Genomic DNA, 22150 nt, shown 5'->3' on the forward strand with positions numbered 1-22150 from the left:
GCATCGGATAAGCGAAAACGTCGGAGAATGGGAGATGTTAAAAAAAGCCTATTAACGTCAAACTATGTAATAATTTTACACATTACGAAACTAATAATCATGTTTTACAACAAAACAACAGAAAAAATTAACTGAAAAATTGAACTTCGCAACAAAAAATAGACTACGCTCACAACTTGCAGTTCTTCTTGCCCACTGATGCGTTTTTTTGGGGTTTTTTTGTGATGGGACGTCGAACAATACGGAATGTCGGATAAGTGAGACTACTGTATGCATGTGTATATTATCTATCTATATTATATATCAGATAAAGTACTGAAGTACATTTAAAAGCAATCTTTCATATAAAGGGGGATACAAAATATATAAAATTCAATAATTGGTTTCCTTTTTTATATTAGAATGTACACTGGTAGCACTTGAGGATATATGTACATATCATTTCAATGCAGACATTGAAATGAACATTTCTATGAACTCTGTTCATATATTAATTTACATAAAATCTTTTCAAATATAAAAAACGTTTGTCAATATATACACATGCAACAACAAGATAATTTTAATTTAAGACTGCGGAACAACTCGGATGTAACCACAGTTTTGCATACTGTAAATCACATGGATTTGAAAACCAATGATTATTATTTGTTATTTCTCAAAATGTCTGACCTCTACAGTAAATGGCTTTTGATTTTCTAGCTCTGATTTATATTACGCCTGTGTACAGGATTTCTCCATCTTCCAAACCAGCTTATGCAGGGCAAGTTATAGGGCAGATAGAGCTAAATTGTTGGTTTGGTTTGTGGTTTACTGCATGAAATGCACTGATATTTTGGTGTTATCAAGATTAATTCACTTAACATTTTAATGTTAAATATAGTTTTGTAGGGCAGCACGGTGGCGCACTGGGTAGCGCTGCTGCCTCACAGTTGGAAGACCTGGGGACCCGGGTTCGCTTCCCGGGTCCTCCCTGTGTGGAGTTTGCATGTTCTCCCCGTGTCTGCGTGGGTTTCCTCCGGGCACTCCGGTTTCCTCCCACAGTCCAAAGACATGCAGGTTAGGTGGATTGGCGATTCTAAATTTGCCCTAGTGTGTGCTTGGTGTGTAGGTGTGTTTGTGTGTGTCCTGCGGTGGGTTGGCACCCTGCCCAGGATTGGTTCCTGCCTTGTGCCCTGTGTTGGCTGGGATTGGCTCCAGCAGAACCCCCGTGACCCTGTGTTCGGATTCAGCGGGTTGGACAATAGATGGATGGATATAGTTTTGTAACATTTTGATGAGGTATCTTTTCAAGGTTTCATTTTTGCAATTACTGTTTACAAAGAATCTTAGAATCTGATTAATTCTAAAAAATCCAACATTTTCAGATGGTGGCACATATACTCTGCTACCAGTGGCTACAATGACAACACAAAAGGTACAGGAAGAAGAATGTAAGCATTAGCTATATTCTAAAACAGTAATAATTTATAATTTGCATTTACATATCATGTTTATTTTATTATTTATTTGGTAGCATTTAACCTACATTTATTACAGATTTTTAATAATTGTTATTGCTTTGTACAATTACTATGACAATGTTTAGGAAATGAAAATCTTGTCACAACACATCAAATTTCTTCCTTTAAGAAAAGCTTTCACTACAGTGTCTCGCAACTTTTCAAGTAAAATTTTGCTCTAAAACAGAAAAAAAGTTTTTGCAATAGTGTTTCCATCACCTATATAACAAACATTTCAAAGTGTTAATACATATTTCAAACACACAAAATCTTTTGCATGGAAACCTGGTTATTGTAGTAGACATACAGGATAATTTTTTAGACGTTGCTCAAATCAGAATTTGTTTTACAGACTCCGTAGCACATTTGTTGAGCTAAGCTGTAATGCTGAGGAAACAAAGTAATGGAATGAGTTTGCATTTAAGAAGCATTGAAAAACAAAAGAATCCATAATCGCCATAAAATGGAGTATATTAACAAAGAAGTCCTGTTTTGGACTTTATCCTTACTATTAGAGGAAGCAACTTGATTAGACACCAGTGTTTAACACTGAGCATATGATTAAGCAGCTACAATAAATCCACAATTCCAATCCCATTATTATCAATGTGTAATCTATTTCACGACATCCACAGTCTAATTGTGCCTCATCTTTGCTGTGAGATGGGGCAGGGATGGACATTGGGGGTTACATTCGTAGGCATGCACAGCACACACACAAAAAAAAAAACCTGAAAGGCCTATAGTACAAGATTGACATGCAAAATTGAGCAACAACAGGTCTGTGATGCACTTTGTTGTCCAGAGCTGCACGTGCACTACAGTACACTGAAAGGATGCACAGGCTTCTACCGGGCGTGGAGAGGCATGGGTATGCATTGAACACTCTTTGTGATGGGGGCTTGTAATTGTTTTCCACAAAAATGGGATTCCCAGTAAGTGCAGTTCACATGTTCACACTGATTACATCCCTGCTGTTGTGATGTGATATTTTGCATACAAGTTGATAAATAATTTGTATGTCTTTATTTGTAACCTAGGCAAAACTAATTCAGGAAAGTGAAATTTACGACAGAGTTGGGGGAAGTGCCTGAAACAAGTTTGGTAAATGTTTCTCCGAAGTCTTTCAACCCCCCATAGGAAAGCCAGGCTGCCTGACCGCCAAGCTTTATCTTGACATATAGTTTTGGGGGATGGCAGGTGTGAAGGTGTTCTATCCCCCACATTGGTCTTAAGTATGGCTGTTTAGAACTGGCTTGTATCAGAAGCCTTTACGTACTATGATGGCTTATTGGCTATAGGGGTTGGACAGAGAATCTATAAATTCTCTCTCTCTCTCTAAACTGATGCAATGAACAACACAGCTCGGCAGCCATATTGAGACAGGCATGCAGCCTCTTCTGAAGAAAGTTGACCACAAAATGATGCCTTAACTACAGACATTTTAAGTAACTAACAAGTCTGTGTGCCGCCTGAAACTACACATCACCATTTAATCAGGTTGTATGGTTGCCAATATTCAAATGTACTTTGCATATTGTTCTTATTTCTGAATATTATCAATAATACATTGTTTAAATTGTAACTTAACTCCTTCTTGTCTTTTACTACACCTAATTGCCTGAGGTTATAGATGTAGGAGGGAAGGTGGGGAGAAGTTATCTCTTGTATATATTTCTCTTCTGGATCATCCTGCATCCACTTCAAAACCTGTCCCACCCACACGTAGCCAACATAGCTTTTCTCAATTCCTATTCATCCTCTTCCAAACCCTTCCCCATGCTGCCTGCGGCTCCTGTGTCTTTACAACAGCTTCTTACACAGCAAACATCAGAAGCTAAAAATTATCGTGAACACATTCGAGAATACAACTCTTCTCTAGCGTTTGCTTCCATGGGTGCACAGATAACTCAACCTCCTGGCCACGGACCATACTGTTTTAAAATACAGAGGCACATTTATCACCAAATCTCTCCACTATACGCTAACACTTCTACCTCTCCAGGATATGGACAGTTGTATGTTTTTGACACAGTGCAAGCTACTGAAGTACACTTACAAAATAAAGCAAACTTTGCATGCAGCGAAAATGTACTTCTCCAGCTAGATTCCATGCTCAGAACCATCAACTCCTTCGCTAAATCATACAAACACATGCATGAAATCGCTCAGTCCAATCCAACAGCATTTGTACGAATGGTTTTCAAGGAAACCCTAGGCAGGACTTACGACGATACAATGCCCCAACATGTCACACCGATGTTGCAGCGATTTTTGCCAGAGAAGATGGAGAATCGCCTGCCAAAAGGGACATTTGCATCTATCCCATAGGCAACTCCTGTAAACAGATTTCCACGCTCAATATGAATTGCGATCCTATGGTGTACCCACTTTTATTCCCTTACGGAGACATTGGCTGGCACAAAGATTTACAACATGTTCCCGATAAAAGAACCGCCAAGCGAATAAGGCTTACTCAATGCCAATTTTATGCATACAGATTAGCAATGAGGAATACATTTAGTATTTTGCATTCCAGTGGGAAACTATTCCAACAGTACGTCGTAGATGCGCATGTTAAAACAGAGGGCGCGGGTCTCAACTATCTCAGATTACATCAACAAGATCTGCACGTGTAACAATACAAAGGACTATCAGACGCATTGCAAGAAAACGCTGAAAATAACAATGTACATGTAGGCAAAATGATCATATTACCGTCCACAATTCCAGGAAGTCCAAGATACATGCAACAAAACTATCAGGATGCCATGGCCATAGTACGTAAATTCGGAAAGCCTGATTTATTTATCACTTTCACATGTAACCCTGCTTGGCCGGAAATTCTACATGCACTGTTGGATACCCAAAGACCAGAGCACAGACCTGATACCAGTCTTCAGCCATGGTCAGTTGTACGTGGCTTTTTCCTAGGGTTAGATCTTTCGACTCATTATCGGTCTTCTCCACCAAAACACCTATGCACAATTGCGTCTTTCAAGAAGTATTTAGTTCTTCTTGATTTCTGAATTCCTTTCTCACCGTTTTCCTTTCCTATTTTTACACCGCCGTATGCTACGCCGGGCGTCGGCTAGTATGCTATAATACCTTATAAACAGTGGTAAGTTTGTGACATTTGAGGCGTTCTGACAGAGGCTACATATTAATAATACAAAAGGGGAAAAGAGAGAAATATAATACTCTACCAAGACAAAACACCTGCCCTTTATACACACTGCCTATTGCTATCACCAATTGGATGATTTAGTGAGGTCCTTGGATCAGCCTCTAGCAGAGCACCTACAAGACAATCAAACTTGAGTACAAAGGAAGTAAAAGCCATAACAAGGTTTCTCTAGGTGAAACAGTGGAAGGATCAACAAGGTCTTCAATGCCAGCGTCCCACCAGAACCTATCCCCATTTATTCCATTGAATCAATGCTTCAGTTTTGAAATTTTTTTTAGGAACATAACCTCCACAGAAAACAAAAACTGAAATTTCCTGGTAAAATACAATTTTCATTAATCTTTTATAACACAACAATGCTGTTATACCTTTGACAAGCACATAAATGTATATCTTTTTGCAGCAGATCGAAAAATGTAATACACAAACCTGACTCATCTGTGACTCCAACTGAATCTTTTCCTCCATTGCCATATGAAGTTGCTGACTGGCACCTGGAGATTGTGACTGACTGGAAAACTGCAAAGATAAATAAAGTGTGCATAAAAGTGCAGTGGTCAGAACAGATCAATCCATTAGGAAGCCTCTTTTTCTATTAAAAGGTCATGAGAAGTGTAAGCTTAAGCTTCTAGTTTTATTCACAAGGCAAAAACTGAACTTGCATATTTTCTCAGACACATCAATATTCACAGCAATCTATTTAGTGCTCTCTTCTTAAGGCATTTGACACAACATAATACTATATTAAAGTATGGCTATTAATACTAAATATTGGTAAATTTAGTCATTTTCTCCTACTTGCTGGATCATTAGGTCAGCCATCTCCAATTTCTTGTTCAACTCGTCAATGTTCATCTTCATTGTTGAATTTTCCACTAGTCTCAATCGTAGTTGCTCAGACAATTCTGAACTTTCCTGTTTCACTTCTTCATATATTTTACTAAAGAAACAAATAGAAAAGGAAACACCATCACAAAATGCAAAAATACATCTCTCTTTGTAGCTGTGCATTCTTCCTTATTTATTTATTTACTTACTTTAACCTGTATACTTCAATCTTAAGGCTGTCTCTCTCTTTTTCCAGGTCTTTACTATACTGTTAAAACAAAAGAAAGATTTATGTAAAACAAAAGATTTATTTTAACCTTCCCCCCCCCCCCCCTCACACTTTAAACTTGTTTCTTATTTTATTTTAAGGTAACAAAAAACAAAAATACCTCTATATAAATTTGTTTTAATTGGGCATGAGGCCACAGGAAGACACTAGAGCAGCAAGAATGTACAATGGCATACTTTATATGAGTGTCTGGAATGCAAACCAGTTTTTCCAACGGATGTTGCAACACTTGCTTTGCTCTTAATGATGGTGGAAAACAACCTTTCATGCACCCCTCCAGAACATCAAATTACTCCTCAACATGGTTTATGGTGTATAATTTTGTCAAGCACTTTAAACCATGCACCAATTACTTGTCATCCTTTGGACAGGGAGAGTGTTCTCCTAAAACACTTCACTAAAATAAGGATGAAAATAGATCAATAGGGGTTGCCACAGCAGATCACCTTCTTCCATATCTTTCTGTCCTCTGCATCCTGTTCTGTTACACCCATCACCTGCATGTCCTCTCTCACCACATCCATAAACCTTCTCTTAGGCTTTCCTCTTTTCCTCTTGCCTGGCAGCTCTATCCTTAGCATCCTTCTCCTAATATACCCAGAATCTCTCCTCTGCACATGTCCAAACCAACGCAATCTCGCCTCTCTGACATCGTCTCCCAACCGTCTAACTTGAGCTGACCCTCTAATGTACTCATTTCTAATCCTATCCATCCTCGTCACAACCAGTGCAAATCTTAATATCTTTAACTCTGCTACCTCCAGCTCTGTCTCCTGCTTTCTGTTCAGTGCCACCATCTCCAACCCATATAACATAGCTGGTCTCACTACCGTCCTGTAGACCTTCCCTTTCACTATTGCTGATACCCGTCTGTCACAATTTACTCCTGACACTCTTCTCCAGCCATTCCACCCTGCCTGCACGCTCTTTTTCACCTCTCTTCCACAATCCCCATTACAGTAATCCCTCGCTATATCGCGCTTCGCCTTTCGCAGCTTCACTCTATCGCGGATTTTATATGTAAGCATATTTAAATATATATCGCGGATTTTTTGCTGGTCCGCGGATTTCTGCGGACAATGGGTCTTTTAATTTCTGGTACATGCTTCCTCAGTTGGTTTGCCCAGTTGATTTCATACAAGGGACGCTATTGGCAGATGGCTGAGAAGCTACCCAACTTACTTTTCTCTCTCTCTCTCTCTTGCGCTGACTTTCTCTGATCCTGACGTAGGGGGATTGAGCAGGGTGGCTGTTCGCACACCTAGACGATACGGACGCTCGTCTAAAAATGCAGAAAGATTATCTTCACGTTGCTACCTTCTGTGCAGCTGCTTCGTGAAGCGACATGCTGCACGGTGCTTCGCATACTTAAAAGCTCGAAGGGCACGTATTGATTTTTGATGTTTGTTTTTCTCTCTCTCTCTCTCTCTGCTCCTGACGGAGGGGGTGTGAGCTGCCGCCTTCAACAGCTTTGTGCCGCGGTGCTTTGCATACCTAAAAGCCAAACAGCCCTATTGATTTGTTTGCTTTTCTCTCTCTTTCTGATTCTGTCTCTGCTCCTGACACACACACCTTTGAAGAGGAAAATATGTTTGCATTCTTTTAATTGTGAGACGGAACTGTCATCGCTGTCTTGTCATGGAGCACAGTTTAAACTTTTGAAAAAGAGACAAATGTTTGTTTGCAGTGTTTGAATAACGTTCCTGTCTCTCTACAACCTCCTGTGTTTCTGCGCAAATCTGTGACCCAAGCATGACAATATAAAAATAACCATATAAACATACGGTTTCTACTTCGCGGATTTTCTTATTTCGCGGGTGGCTCTGGAACACAACCCCCGCGATGGAGGAGGGATTACTGTACTCTGTACTGTTGATCTCAAGTATTCAAACTCATCCACCTTCGTCAACTCTACTCCCTGATCCACACCATTCCACTGACCCCCCTCTCATTTACACACATGTATTCTGTCTTGCTCCTACTGACCTTCATTCCTCTCCTCTCTAGACCATATCTTCACCTCTCCTGGGTGTCCTCAACCTGCTCCCTACTATCGCTACAGATCACAATGTCATCAGCAAACATCACAGTCTGCGGGGACTCCTGTTTAATCTCGTCTGTCAACCTGTCCATCACCACTGCAAATAAGAAAGGGCTCAGAGCCGATCCCTGATGTAATCCCACCTGCAACTTGAATGCATACATCACACCTACCGCAGACCTCGCCACTGTCACACTTCCCTCGTACACATCCTGTACAGCTCTTACATACTCCTCTGCCACTCCCGAGGCACCCTGTCATATGCTTTCTCCAGGTCCACAAAGACACAATACAACTCCTTCTAACCTTCTCTTTACTTCTCCATCAACATCCTCAGAGCAAACATTGCATCTGTGGTGTTCTTTCTTAGCATGAAACTATACTGCTGCTCACTAATCACCACACTTCTTAACCTAGCTTCCACTACACTTTCCCATAACTTCATGCTGTGGCTCCTCAATTGTATTCCCCCTGTAGTTACTGCAGTCCTGAACATCCCCCTTATTCTTAAATATCGGCACCAGTGCACTTCTTCTCCACTCCTCAGGCATCCTCTCACTTTCCAAGATTCCATGAAACAATCTGGTTAAAAACTCCACTGCCATCTCTCCTAAACACCTCCATGCTTCCATAGGTATGTCATCTGGACCAAAGGGCTTTCCATTTTTCATCCTCTTCATAGCTGTCCTTATCTCCTACTTGCTAATTCGTTGCACTTCCTGATTCACTATCTCCACATCATCCAACTTCTTCTTTCTCTTGTTCTGTTCATTCATCAGCCACTCAAAGTACTCTTTCCATCTGCTCAACACATGCTCCTCGCTTGTGAGTACGTTTCCATCTTTATCCTTTATCACCCTAACCTGCTGCACATCTTTCCCAGCTCAGCCCCTCTGTCCAGCCCATCAGTCCTTTTCTCCCTCCTTAGTGTCCAACCTCTCATACAACTCATCATATGCCTTTTCTTTAGCCTTTGCCACCTCTCTCTTCACCTTGTGCCTTATCTCCTTGTACTCTTGTCTACTTTCTGCATCTCTTGGACTATCCCAATTCTTCTTTGCCATCCTCTTCCTCTGTATACTCTCCTGTATTTCCTCATTCCACCACCAGGTTTCCTTTTCCTCTTTTGTCTTTCCAGATGTCACGCCAAGCACCCTTTTTGCTGTCACCCTTACTACATCTGCTGTAGTTTCCCAGCTGTCTGGTAATTCTTCACTGCCACCCAGTGCCTGTCTCACCTAAATTCAACCTTGCAGTCTTCCTTTTTCAACTTCCACCATTTGATCCTTGGCTCTGCCCTCACTCTCTTCCTCTTCTTGATCTCCAACGTCATCCTACAGACCACCATCCTATGCTGCTTAACTACACTTTCCCCTGCCACCACTTTGCAGTCTTCAATCTCCTTCGGATCGACTCTTCTGCATAGGATGTACTCTACCCGTGTCCATCTTCCTCCACTCTTGTACGTAACCCTGTGTTCCTCCTTCTTCTTAAAATATGTATTCACCACAGCCATGTCCTTCCTTTCGGCAAAATCCACTATCTTCTGACCTTCTTCATTCCTCTCCTTGACCCCAAACCTACCCATCACCTCTTCATCTCCACTGTTCCCAAGGATGAAAACAGATCACCATAACAAACTATCTGTAAGAGCTACTCTTTCTTTATTGGCATTTACTTTGCTTTCTAAGGAAATATGTGGATCTAAAAGCATGCCAGGATAACACATCCAAAATCTAACAGTATCACCTGGGGCATCATGTATAAATGGTGCGTATGCACAAAAATGTTATGTGCGAAAGTTTCCACACTCAAATCGCGATGTGTAAAACCTTAACTTGGCGTAAAGCCACACACATTTCCACGGTAGCTCATACCCTGTCATACACAAGTTCTCTGCTCGGTTTTGCAGACTGGCGGCACCCAGCATCAAAGCAGTGCTACTCGCCTTTTCACGGCAACTTTGATATGTGATTTCTTTTTTTATTTTGGGCACTGTGCGACTTTGTGAACTTGAGCTTTCGAGTTTCTCTGACACACTATGTCACTCGATCAACTTCCTTTTGTTGATTATATCACTGTTTAAACCAACAAATAGTACGTTTTTCTTTGCCTCCACTTGGTATTCACTGAAATTCTTCTATTTTACCCCGTGCTTTTCCCATTGTCTTTTCACAGAAGGCCGAGCTTAAGGGCTATTTATATTGATTTGCATATTCAAAGAGGTGTAATTCTGGGAGGAGTTGGGGTGGGACAGCAGGCGCATGCATGTGTGTTACTTTTCACGCTGATCGGGATTTATGTAGCAGAACAACGTGGAAGTTTGCGCACACACAGATTCCTGCATCTGGATTTTTTTGTGCGCAAGTACATTTCCGCTTTTGTGCTTGCGTCATGTTGTAGTGCGAATTCTATGCATGGTGTTATGCATGAGGCCCCAGAACCTTTCCATTTGCACTACTACTTATAGATTTCTATTGGCATACACTACACATGTACTCCACTCACTACTGAAGACAATGGGTGATCTAACCAGAACTGTTTTCACTATTCAGTAGAGAGAGAGAGAGATGCACAGCAACATTAAACCTGTGAGGGAAGATGGAAAAAGCATGTTCTTGGGGTGTGCTGCTTGTTTCAGAAGCCAATAGGACATGGAAAGGCTGCAACACCAACTGATTGAAAGCAAGTGCCACACAGCTACTCTTTTCAAAAGTTCAGGCCACCATGAACCTATTAACATTCCCCTAGTCCAGGGGTGTTCAAACTACAGCCTGCCATCCATTTTTAATTGGTCCACAGCAAATTCTAAAAATATAATGAAATATGGCCCACATACAAAACTTGTTCTTAACTGTATTGTACTTCTTAGGTTTAACACAAGGTGGAGCTACTGTCTTGATCAAGGCAGAGTCTTCACAAACAAGCGCAACCAAAGAACAATTTTGCTAACGGATGACCAAAAATGGCAGAACCAAAGAAATGCACAATAGCAAGTGAGTGCAGAAAATTTCAGACACAGTGGGATAATTAATATTTCTTCCTAGAAGTCAAGGAGCAAGTGTGTCTATTTGATTTGCGATGAAACTATTGCAGTGATAAAAGAGTATAATGTGCGTCGACACTACGAAACCAAACATCCGACCTACATGTCCTAAACTGGTGCCGAGCGAGAAAAGAAAGTTTAAGCAAATGGCAGCCAGTCTCCTAGCTCAACAACAGTATTTTTTCCGTGCTAACAAAACACAAGAAAATGCCACATTAGCCAGTTACAAGATAGTGCAACTCACTGCCCGTCACGGGAAACCTTTTACAGATGGTGACTTCATAAAATAGTGCCTCAATAAAGTTGCAGGAATAATGTGCCCGGAGAAAATGCAGGAATTCAACAACTTTCACTTGTCCAGAAACACAGTTGTGTGGCAAATTAAAACACCAAGTGTCAGGTAAAGCCTGTGCTTTTGATTTTTACTCGATTGTATGTGACGAAAGCGCTCTGTAATACAATAAATGAAAACCCATTAATGGAGAGCGGTGATGCTGTTTTTTCTTTAAGCATATTCAATTATGAAGCATAATTTACCGATGTTTGATTGATTTTGCTAGCTTAATACACAGGAGGTAACGCAATATACCTCACCTCTAGTGGGTGGCCCAGCCCTTTATATATTTTTCTCTGTATGTGGCACCCAGTGGAAAAAAAGTTTGGACACCCTTGCCCTAGTCCATCTTGTGACAGCATGTGCTCCCAAACTAGACAGAATGAGGGCGGAGTGGTGGCTCTGAGGCTAAGGATCTGCGATGGTATCCTGAAGGTTGGCGGTTCGAATCCCCGTCACTGCCAAAAGAGATCCTACTCTGCTGGGCCCTTGAGCAAGACCCTTAACCTTCAATTGCTCCAGGGGCGCTGTACAATGGCTGACCCTGCGCTCTGACCCAAGGGGTATGCGAAAACTAACAAATTCCTAATGCAAGAAATTGTATAAGGCGAAATAAAGAACAAAAAAAAAAAAAAAACAATATTGCCTTTTAAACAAGGAAGATGAGAGATCTGATCCTAAAATGACTATTGAAGTGCTGGAAGTTAAGGACATCACATAGCAGATGGTACCATGGAAAAAGCTGGGATAAAATGTCAAAACAGGAAGGAATAGAGGTTAGCAGAAAGAGACAGAGAGAGAGAGAGAGAGAGGAAGAAAAAGAAGAAATGATGGATACATGTACACGTCACCGAGCTGAATGTTAGCACCTGCAAAAGTAGGCAAGAGTGACTACGTGTTTTTTAGTCCGGGTTGTAAAAGTGCTTTCTTTCGTTGTTCACTCCTGCAATGTGCTGTTTAATTCCAGACAAATGCTATTTTCTTTTCCTTTTTGGGAACGGGGTTGCCATGCCAGTAAAACTCAGCACCACCCTGAACTATTTCCATTAATAACCATAACATAGTAAGTTTAAACACATTTTAAATTTGTCTCATATTTTGCCAACATTCTACAGCTTAAATTTTGACACTTCTGTACGGTGAATAATGTAAAGGTTAATTGTACTGATCCATATTACTAAACGAGAATGGTAAACCGGATATGGCCGCAGGGACATGGGCCGTGGACGCAAAAGACGTAGTGCGTAGGCGCCACACAAAGCCCCCCTCCAAGAAACGGAAAATAAGAAATCAGGCGCCGAGCCCATAGCACACAAAAAAAAGGAGTCAGACGCAGGCGCCACACAAACCCATGGCACACAGCGCCACACGAAGCCCATAGCACACGAAACGGGACACACACAAAAAAGAGGATTCAGACCCACGACACACAAAGCCCCCCTCCACTAACAGAAATAAAAAATGAGGCAACGCGCCCCTAGCACACAAAAAAAAAAAAGGAGTCAGACACAAGCGCCACACAAAGCCCATTGCACATGAAATGGGACAGACTACGGACATAGCACACGAAACGGGACATACACAAAAAGGAGGATTCAGACCCACGACACACAAAGCCCCCCTCCACTAACAGAAATAATGAGGCGAAAAGCCCCTAGCACACAAAAACAAGGAGTCACACGCAAGCGCCACACAAAGCCCATAGCACACGAAACGGGACAGACTACGGATTTCACACACTAACATAAATAAGAAATGAGACACAAAGCACCCCTCCACTAACAGAAATAAGAAATGAGGCAACGCGCCCATATCACACAAAAAAGAGGAGTCAGACACACACCCCAAAGTGAAACGGGACAGACTACGGACTCCACACACGGTCACCCATCGAGCCCGAGATTGAGGCTCAAAAACAGAAGAGCAACCAAAAACGAACACTCGAGATCATACAAAAACCCCACACATACGGACAACACAACATATTTGAATCAGATTATCCCCGCCTAACAGTGAAACGGGACAGTCTAAGGAGTCCACAAAACTTCACAAATCAAGCCCGAGATAGTACTGAAAAAGAGGACTCACACCCCCACACCACAGTTAAACGGGACAGACTACTGAGTCCTCAAAGGGTCACACATCAAACCCAACATATTACAGAAAGAGATTTGTGTTTCGGAAAACGGCAGATACTACGCATCTGAAATCAACGTACAGACTATATAGCACATTCCACGCACTTCTAAAAAGACGCACGCCGACAAACGACATCATACATAAACAACAAGAGACCGGACTACAATACATATACAGGCGCGACACCTGATGGGTAATAATACGAAGAAACGAACAGTCCGTATTAAACATACGTCATCTAAACACGTTCAAACTATACAGCATAGGTGAATCTCATTACAATGATGCACTATTAACCGTACAACCACAGAAAAGGCTCCATATTAACAGTGAGTGCGATCCTCCTTATTACTTATCCATATTACTAACGATAAAGAACAAACAGGTCATGAATTCACGATCACGTGTACAAAACGATACGGCTCGAGTAACGGGACCACAAACACGAACCCGCATGAAAAAAAACAATACACGTCGGTGCCTACAACGCGCTAATGAAACCGCGGAAGAAAAAATGTCTCGGCTCCAAAAACGCATGTCACTCCTTATTCAAAATACCGGTCCCAATCACAGAAACGTCGGTATCCACTATGAAAATGAACAGTAACAATGCACGTGACATCTGTCTTGCAAAACTGTTAATTATAGATGAATGTACAATGGCATCCAGTCATTTACTCAACACCATTGATAAACTTCTACAAACGTTGATGAATAATAATATTCCCTTTGGGGGGAAAGGTACTTTTATTAGGAGGAGATTTTAGACAGTGCTTAGCTATTGTTCCATATGCCATTCGCTCAGCTATTGTTCAGTCCACCTTAAAATACGCGGACATTTGGCATTGCTTTCAAAAGATACACTTAGTACAAAACATGCAATGTCCAGATCCAGAATATAACAATTGGTTATTACAACTGGGAGATGGGACACTCACCAATACAGATGGACTTCACCCAGATATTATTACAATTCCTCAAGCCTTTATCTGCGACGACTTAGTTACGGAGATATTTGGAACAACAATCTCATTAGACCAAATACCACTTTTAACACAACGGACTATATTATGTCCAAAAAATATTAATGTTGATCACATAAATAACCAAGTCATTGCATTACTTCCTGGAGAGGCACAGCTCTTTCTAAGCTCTGACAAAGTTGACTCTGATGACGACAATGACCATCTTAATTTCCCCTTACAATATTTGAACACTATTAACCCAGCCAGATTACCACAACACAATCTTAAGCTTAATATCGGAACAATAATCATGCTAGTAAGAAACCTTAACACTAAACAAGGTTTATGCAATGGTACACGTTTAGTCGACAACACCATGACACACAATGTTATTGAAGCAAAAGTTCTTACAGGATCACATGCTAACAATACTGTTCTGATTCCTAGAATTGACCTTACAAGTTCTGACCTAGAATTACCTTTTACACTTAAACGGCGACAGTTCCCCAGTAAACCTGCATTTGCCATGACCATCAACAAATCACAAGGACAAACCATGTACAAGGTTGGCATCTACCTCTCTGAGCCCGTTTTTGGACATGGACAACTTTATGTGGCCTTCTCACGAGTTCGACGTTCATCTGACGTTATAGTTAAGGTTATAAATGATCCATGCCAAGGAAAACTCATTCAAGGACCAGACACCATCTTTACTACTAATGTTGTGTTCAACGAAATTTTCCAATAAATCTTTACACTGTGCCATGCAGTTTATTCTTTGCTTCCTATATGCGTCATCTACACCTTCACACTATGCTATATCTCATACATACATCACGCTATTTGTAATTACCTGACACCAGGGGTTGGCGAGCGAAGCGAGCAGGGGGCGGAGCCCCCTAGTATATATCAGATAACAAAGCTTTTGAAAGTTATTTGATGAGAATCACTTTATTAAATTATATTTTCCTCATGCACTACCTTCTCATGTTGCTTTTGTTGAGATGAAACTGAAGATAAAGTACGTTCAAGTTCTGCTACACGCTGCCTGCTGGCTTGAAATCTGCTACTCAGTTCTTCTACTTCACCTGTAAAAGAAAGTTAGTATATCTGTAACACACACATTGAATACAACCACTAGCAGCATATTTTTGACTACACAAGCATTTGCACATGCACATATTTTAAAACTAGATATTTACAGAAATATTCGTCAACACAAACATATATAAACAATATGACTATAATTTACTTTTATAAAAGTTTAAATGAAAATACAAAACAAGCACAATCTGAAAAAGGGAGCAAAATAAAAAGGCAAATATTAAAACAACGTACTGCAATTTAAACATCAAAAGGTTCCATTATTTTTTTCAAATATATTCACTAGTGGTTCATACGAAGACTGATTACAGACCATTAGTAATATGCTCTACATAATTACCTTAGCGCCACTGGATTACATTTACCTGCTTTTTGTCTTGCTGCTTGCTGTGTGTGAGAGAGTGCAGTTTGCAACTCAGACTTGTCCGATACCAAAATGCCAATCGTCTGGATGTGCACCTTCAAAAGTAAACAGTTATAAAAGATAAACTAGAGTCTGTAGGTAGTCGCATTGGCATACAAACATACATAACTAGACCTACCAAGCACAAATACTTTGTCATTTGATAAAAACATCCCCAAAGAAGGAAGCAATGTATTTCAGCACACGAGGTGAGGCGCAAAAACATATCTGACCTCACCCCTAGAGGATATGGACGTTCCTTTGAAAAACGCTGAAAGACTACCTTCATATTGCTCCCTTACTTACGGCTGCTCTGTCGTGCGATATGTTTCCCACGCAGTACTTCGCATACTTAAAAGCCCAAATCACTCTCTCATATACACACATATGAGGTGTGTCTATTAAATAACGAGACTTATTAAATAACTAACATTTTATTTATATGTATTACAAATTTAATGCTTGTCCCCTTCAATATACTCCCCATTTGCACTAATACAGTGCTACAGTCTTGTTTTACACTGGTCGAAGGCATGGAGTAAATCAATTTCTATCAGCTGTTTTAACACATCCGCCGTTTTCTTCTTTACAGCATCACATACTCAAAACGTGTCCCTTTAAGCACTGATTTAACTTTTGGGAAAGATAAGTCACACGGTGCTAAATCGGGCGAATACGGAGGATGCTCAAGTGTAGTAATGTGCTTGTCGATCAAAAACTGCTTTACAGAAAGTGCTGTGTGAGCAGGCACATTGTCCTGGTGAAGAATGAAACCATTTTCCCCACAGTTGCAGCCGTTTTTTTCTGACTTTTTCTCTCAGCTTTATCAAAACTTCCTTATAATAATGCTGGTTAACTGTTGTGCCTTCCGCAACCCATTCTTGCAAAATTACACCCTTGATATCGAAAAACACAATGAGCATGGCTTTAAATTTTCACTTGCTTTGATGAGCTTTTTTCATTCTTGGTGATGGTGGTGTTTTCCAGTGCATTGACTGACTTTTGGTTTTAGGATCATACTGGAAGATCCAGGTTTCGTCACAAGTGATTACTTTATGAAACCGGTTTGGATCTGCGTCAACTTGCTGCAGAATGTCAACACAACATTCCTTGCGACATTTTTTTTGCTCTGGTGTGAGAACCCTTGGGACCATCTTTGCACAACTTTTAAACTTAGCATTTTTTTGGCACACTACAGAAAAAACAACCAAACTAAATGGCGACTCACAATCAACTGAACATCACAGAGTGTTGCTGCTTGTCATGCAGGTTCAGACATGTTCAAGGTCACCACGCATGCAGTTATAACTGGTTCTGACTGCTTTGGTTTCCTAGGTGGAATCCCAGTCTCGTTATTTAAAAGACATATATATATATATATATATATACACACACACACATACATATATACACAGACATATATATACACTAGTCATTTAGCCCGTTACAATAACGGGCGCTAGAACAGTAGTGCATAAACATTAGTAGTAACAGTCTATATTAAATGGCAAGGGACTTTGACCTTATTCTTTTTGTTGGTCGTATTTTTCTTTCTTTCAGCCTTTCTTTTGTTGATGTTTACTTGCTGAGCTGACCGTTCTTCATGGGCTGCCACCGTGTATTGTGTGTCTTTAATTTTCTGTGACAGTAATACTGTCTTGTACATCCGTTGGCTTGTACGTCCGTAATATACCTTTAATTTTCTCTAGCGGTAATACAGGCATGCGCGTCGGTAATATGCCTTTAATTTCCTCTGACAGTAATACTGGTTTGTATGTGGCTGTAATATGAGTCACTGTATTGTGTACCTTTAATTTCCTCTCGCAGTAATACTGGTTTGTATTTCCGTAAAACACTTGTAACTTTCTCTGACAGTAATATCGCGCATCGCACCGTGCCCCGCGCATGCGCACTTCACCAGAAGACACACATGGACACCTGGACGCACACAGGGATTTTATGAAAGAGGATATATTATATATATATTATATATTATATATATTACTAGGGGGCTCCGCCCCCTGCTCGCTTCGCTCGCCAACCCCCGGTGTTGGGTAACCCGAAATACATTGATGTATGTATGAGATATATTGGAGTGTAAAGGTGTAGATGACGAACAAAAGATGTAAAGAACCCATAGCATTGTACCTTAGAAAGATTTATTGGAATATCTCTTTATACACATTTGTAGTAAAGATGGCGTGTTGTCCATGAATGAGTTTTCCTTGACATGGAGTATCTCTAACTTTAACTTTAATGTCAGATGAACGCCGAACTCTCGAGAAGGCTACATAAAGTTGTCCATGTCCAAATACAGGTTCAGAGAGGAAAATGACAACTCTGTCCATGGTTTGTCCTTGGGATTTGTTGATCGTCATGGCAAATGCAGGTTTAATGGGAAATTGGCGTCGTTTAAGTGTAAAAGGTAATTCCAGGTCAGAACTTGTAAGGTCAATTCTAGGAATCAAAACAGTATTGTTAGCATGTGATCCTGTAAGTACCTTTGCTTCAATAACATTGTCTGTCATGGTGTTGATGACTAAACATGTACCGTTGCATTAACCTTGTTTAGTATTAAGGTTTCTTAATAGCATGACTATTGTAGCGATTTTAAGGTTAAGATTGTGTTGTGGTAATCCGGCTGGGTTAATAGTGTTTAAATATTCTAAGGGGCTAAGATGCTCATTCTCGTCTTCAGAATCAACATTGTCAGTACTTAAAAAGAGGTGTCTCTCTCCAGGAAGTAACGTAATGACCTGGTTATTTATGCAATCTGTATTAATATTGTTAAGTAATGGATAGATTTTTACCTTAAGAGTATCTTATACTATATTTGAATGTGAATGCAGATGAAAAGATGCAGCCATCAAAAACGTGGTTATGCCTGAATATTACCACATACATGTTGCACACTGCCAGAAAATTCATGCCAATTACACAACAGTAATGCCAATTACTCACAGAAAAGAAGATACTGTAAGTACATCATAAGCATACTCTACAAACTAACAAAGCAAGTTTAGCTGGAAAGAGAAACAAAAAACTCAAGTTCTAAATAAATGGATCTTTAGGATTTGATGACAATAAAATTTTTTCCAGTAAACAGGCAAGTTCTTTTTTTTATGCTGCCTTTGAAAGTTGACTGTTAAAGTAGACATATCAATTTTATTAAAATAAGCATGATAGGTGGTACTACTGCATTGGCAGACTAAACTTCTAAAGGAAGCAGAAAAAATGAATATGACTTGTGGGACTAAAAATAAATATTCAAATGATAACAACCACTGCATAAGCCTATTGGTGCAACTAACTTATTCTGCATTCAGGAGGTGCCTACTTAAAGTGTGTAAAATCTTTACTGAGAAACATTTTAGTAACATTTAATAATGTGAACAGATTTTATCTGGTTTAACCTCTATACCATCACTATAATATAATCACTTTTATCATTTAATTAGTACTTGACTGAATTCAGTACTGTAATCAGAAAAAAAAACAGGTAGGATTTCACCCTCAATACATAAAATCAAGACAGACTATTTTGTTACAATGTATAAAAATGTACAATATACAGTATATTATCTTTAGTCTCAATAATTCCAGTACATTATAACAGCACAAACCCTCACTCCAGGCCACTCTTCACCAGAGGAAGAAGAGAATTGTGAGCCTATAAAGTCTATAAATATCATTCCTTTTAAGTGCTATAAATGATTAATATACTTAGATTATTAAAAGCAGCATGTGAAAATTTCAATATATTTCTACAAAAATGTTTGTTTTCAATGTGCAGATGGTGGATTTACTAAATAATGATATTGCTGCAAACTAAATACTCATGTCTAAGAAGCAACTCCCAAAATGTGAAGGACATTCAGCAAAGATATTTTTCTCTGTTAAAAATGACAGCTTAAAAATGTTTACCTGTAACTGTTCTCGCATAGCAGCTTGCTCTTTTATAAACTTTTGTTCAAAATCCTTGCGTTCCTGAAAGAAGATTTTAGAAATTTAAGTTTTAAAACACTGTCAACATGGCACTTGAAAAGTTAAATCATATTTATTATTTTTCGGTAAAAATACAGTGTTTGGTTATAAGTATGCACAATTTCAGCACAAACCAATGGCTAAGTAGGATACTTAACTTGTATAATAAATACAAACTGTGAATTTAGCAAATTAGAACATTAAACTTGGACAAGAACCGGTTATTCAGCCCAACAAGATCATTAATCCTACTCACCAAAGTTCTCCAAGATGACATTAAATTGCATCAAAAACTCCCCAAAGTACTATCATCTATCACACTACCTAGAAACTTATCCCATTTGTGTATTATTCTCTCTTTGAAGAAATATTTCTAATGTTTCTGCAAAATCTGATCTTAATTTTCCACCTGTGTTACCATTTTCTTGTTGAAGAATTTGTTTTAAAATAACAGCCAGTATCCACTGTACTAAATTTACCAAATTATTTTAAACAATTCCATTATGTCACCTCATTTTCTCCATTTATTTCAATTAGAAAAGTTATTCTCTTCTTTCCTAATACTTGTTCTCACAAAATCAACTTTTTCTAGTGTTTCTATGAATCAAGAAAACATTCCTTCACATTAAGGGATCTTTGAAATTTAGAGGGGGGAAAAAAGTCAAATAGCAAAAGTGTAAATCTTGACAATTTTTAAAAAGTTAATCTGGATAAGATAATGGGAAAGTTTAGCTGCTGAATGGTCTGCTTTTCATTTTTGAAACTTCTTACTAAAGATACTTTGTTTAAAACATACCTCACCAAGTTGCACATAGTAGAAGAAAAGTTTTCATGAAAGAAAATATCTGAGGCATTGTTTTAAAGATGCAACTGTATCATAATATATACAAAACTTTAACATTCCCAGTAACAAGACTATTCAATGTACTAAATGGAATGGTAGAAACAGAAATATGATATTGTGATGACATTGTGCAATTGACAGAACCCTCTGTCTTCAAGCACCGCCTGCAATGGCACCATGTTCAAAATAAGCACTAAACAAATATTTCTGCAATAATGGAAGCAAATAATAATAGCTTTTAAATGTCAGGATGTAGAGAAAAGCCAAGCAAAATGACACCTTTTATTGGCTAACTAAAAAGATTACAATATGCAAGCTTGCCTGAAGGGGCCTGAGTTGCCTCGAAAGCTTGCATATTGTAATCTTTTTAGTTAGCCAATAAAAGGTGTCATTTTGCTTGGCTTTTCTCTACATTCATAATGGCTAACACGGTATAACACCCTAATAATGTCAGGATGTAAATTATGCTTTGATATTTTGATAGTGGGTTATTGTGTACAAAAAAATTGTAGGCCATGAAGATGCAGATCTGAAATACATCACCATTTCTCAAAGCAAACTGATGTGAATTTTACTTGAGGAGAGAAACACTTATTTCATCTCAGTACATTTTTTAATGTAATATACTGTTGAGGTCATCACTTAAACAAAAAAAAAAAACAAACAAACACACACACCCTCTCATCCTTCTGCTACAAAACGATTTCTACAACTTGCCACTATATTGCTTTCTATACTTCTTTAATTCAGGTTCACATGATGAGATTTCAAGATTGTCTTCTTCAGCTGTATAAAATAAGCTACATTTAAATTTTCAGCAGTTACTCTAGCCAAGCTGAATACATTCAATTCTAAGGGAGTATTTGAAAGGCAAGCAATGCACTCTGAGCAGACAAGGTATTGTCTTCATTGTGTACAGTAGGTTACACCACCATAATGAACAGCCCACAAGTTGGACCTTCTAGATACAGGAGCATTTGTACTGCAATCAATTAAAACTCCAGACAGATCTCCATTAAACTAATTATTTAACTTTTAAACCCAACTAGCTGTACCAGTGATTATTAACCAGGGTTTTATCAAAGGGGGGTGAATAGATAGATAGATAGATAGATAGATAGATAGATAGATAGATAGATAGATAGATAGTTAGCAGATCTCTGTAAAGCGATCAAAATTACAAATATAAAACACACAATATTGATCACATATCACTTTGACTTTAGAGTCTTTTCTGTTGATACATAGTATAATGTCCGATCCAGAATTCAACACAACATAATCTAGAGATAGAGATAGATAGAGAGAGAGATAGCGAGAGATAGGATACTTTACTACAGTATTTTGCGCACCATAAGGCGCACTGGATTGAAAGGCGCACTCTCAATTGCGGGGCTTATTTCTGTACTTAAGCCATACATAAGGCGCACCGTATTATTCGGCGCATGCAAAAACAAGGTAACAGAAGCAAAACAATGAGTTTA

At 39.2% G+C, this 22150-nt stretch overlaps 1 protein-coding gene across 5 annotated transcripts in view; it reads right to left on the reverse strand.

Annotated features, from left to right (window-relative positions):
- golga2 (golgin A2) overlaps positions 1-22150 on the reverse strand; it is a 138878-nt gene that overhangs the window by 50199 nt on the left and 66529 nt on the right. For all 5 annotated transcript variants that reach the window (XM_051931966.1, XM_051931964.1, XM_051931965.1 and 2 more), the window contains 6 exons: positions 19763-19825; positions 15801-15894; positions 15313-15419; positions 5727-5785; positions 5488-5629; positions 5119-5208 (listed from right to left, as the gene is read on the reverse strand). In XM_051931966.1, the coding sequence (XP_051787926.1) occupies positions 5119-5208; positions 5488-5629; positions 5727-5785; positions 15313-15419; positions 15801-15894; positions 19763-19825 (555 nt within the window). The remainder of the gene's footprint in view (positions 1-5118; positions 5209-5487; positions 5630-5726; positions 5786-15312; positions 15420-15800; positions 15895-19762; positions 19826-22150) is intronic.

This window comes from Erpetoichthys calabaricus, chromosome 9 (assembly GCF_900747795.2).
Source record: "Erpetoichthys calabaricus chromosome 9, fErpCal1.3, whole genome shotgun sequence".
NCBI classification, from domain to species: domain Eukaryota; kingdom Metazoa; phylum Chordata; class Cladistia; order Polypteriformes; family Polypteridae; genus Erpetoichthys; species Erpetoichthys calabaricus.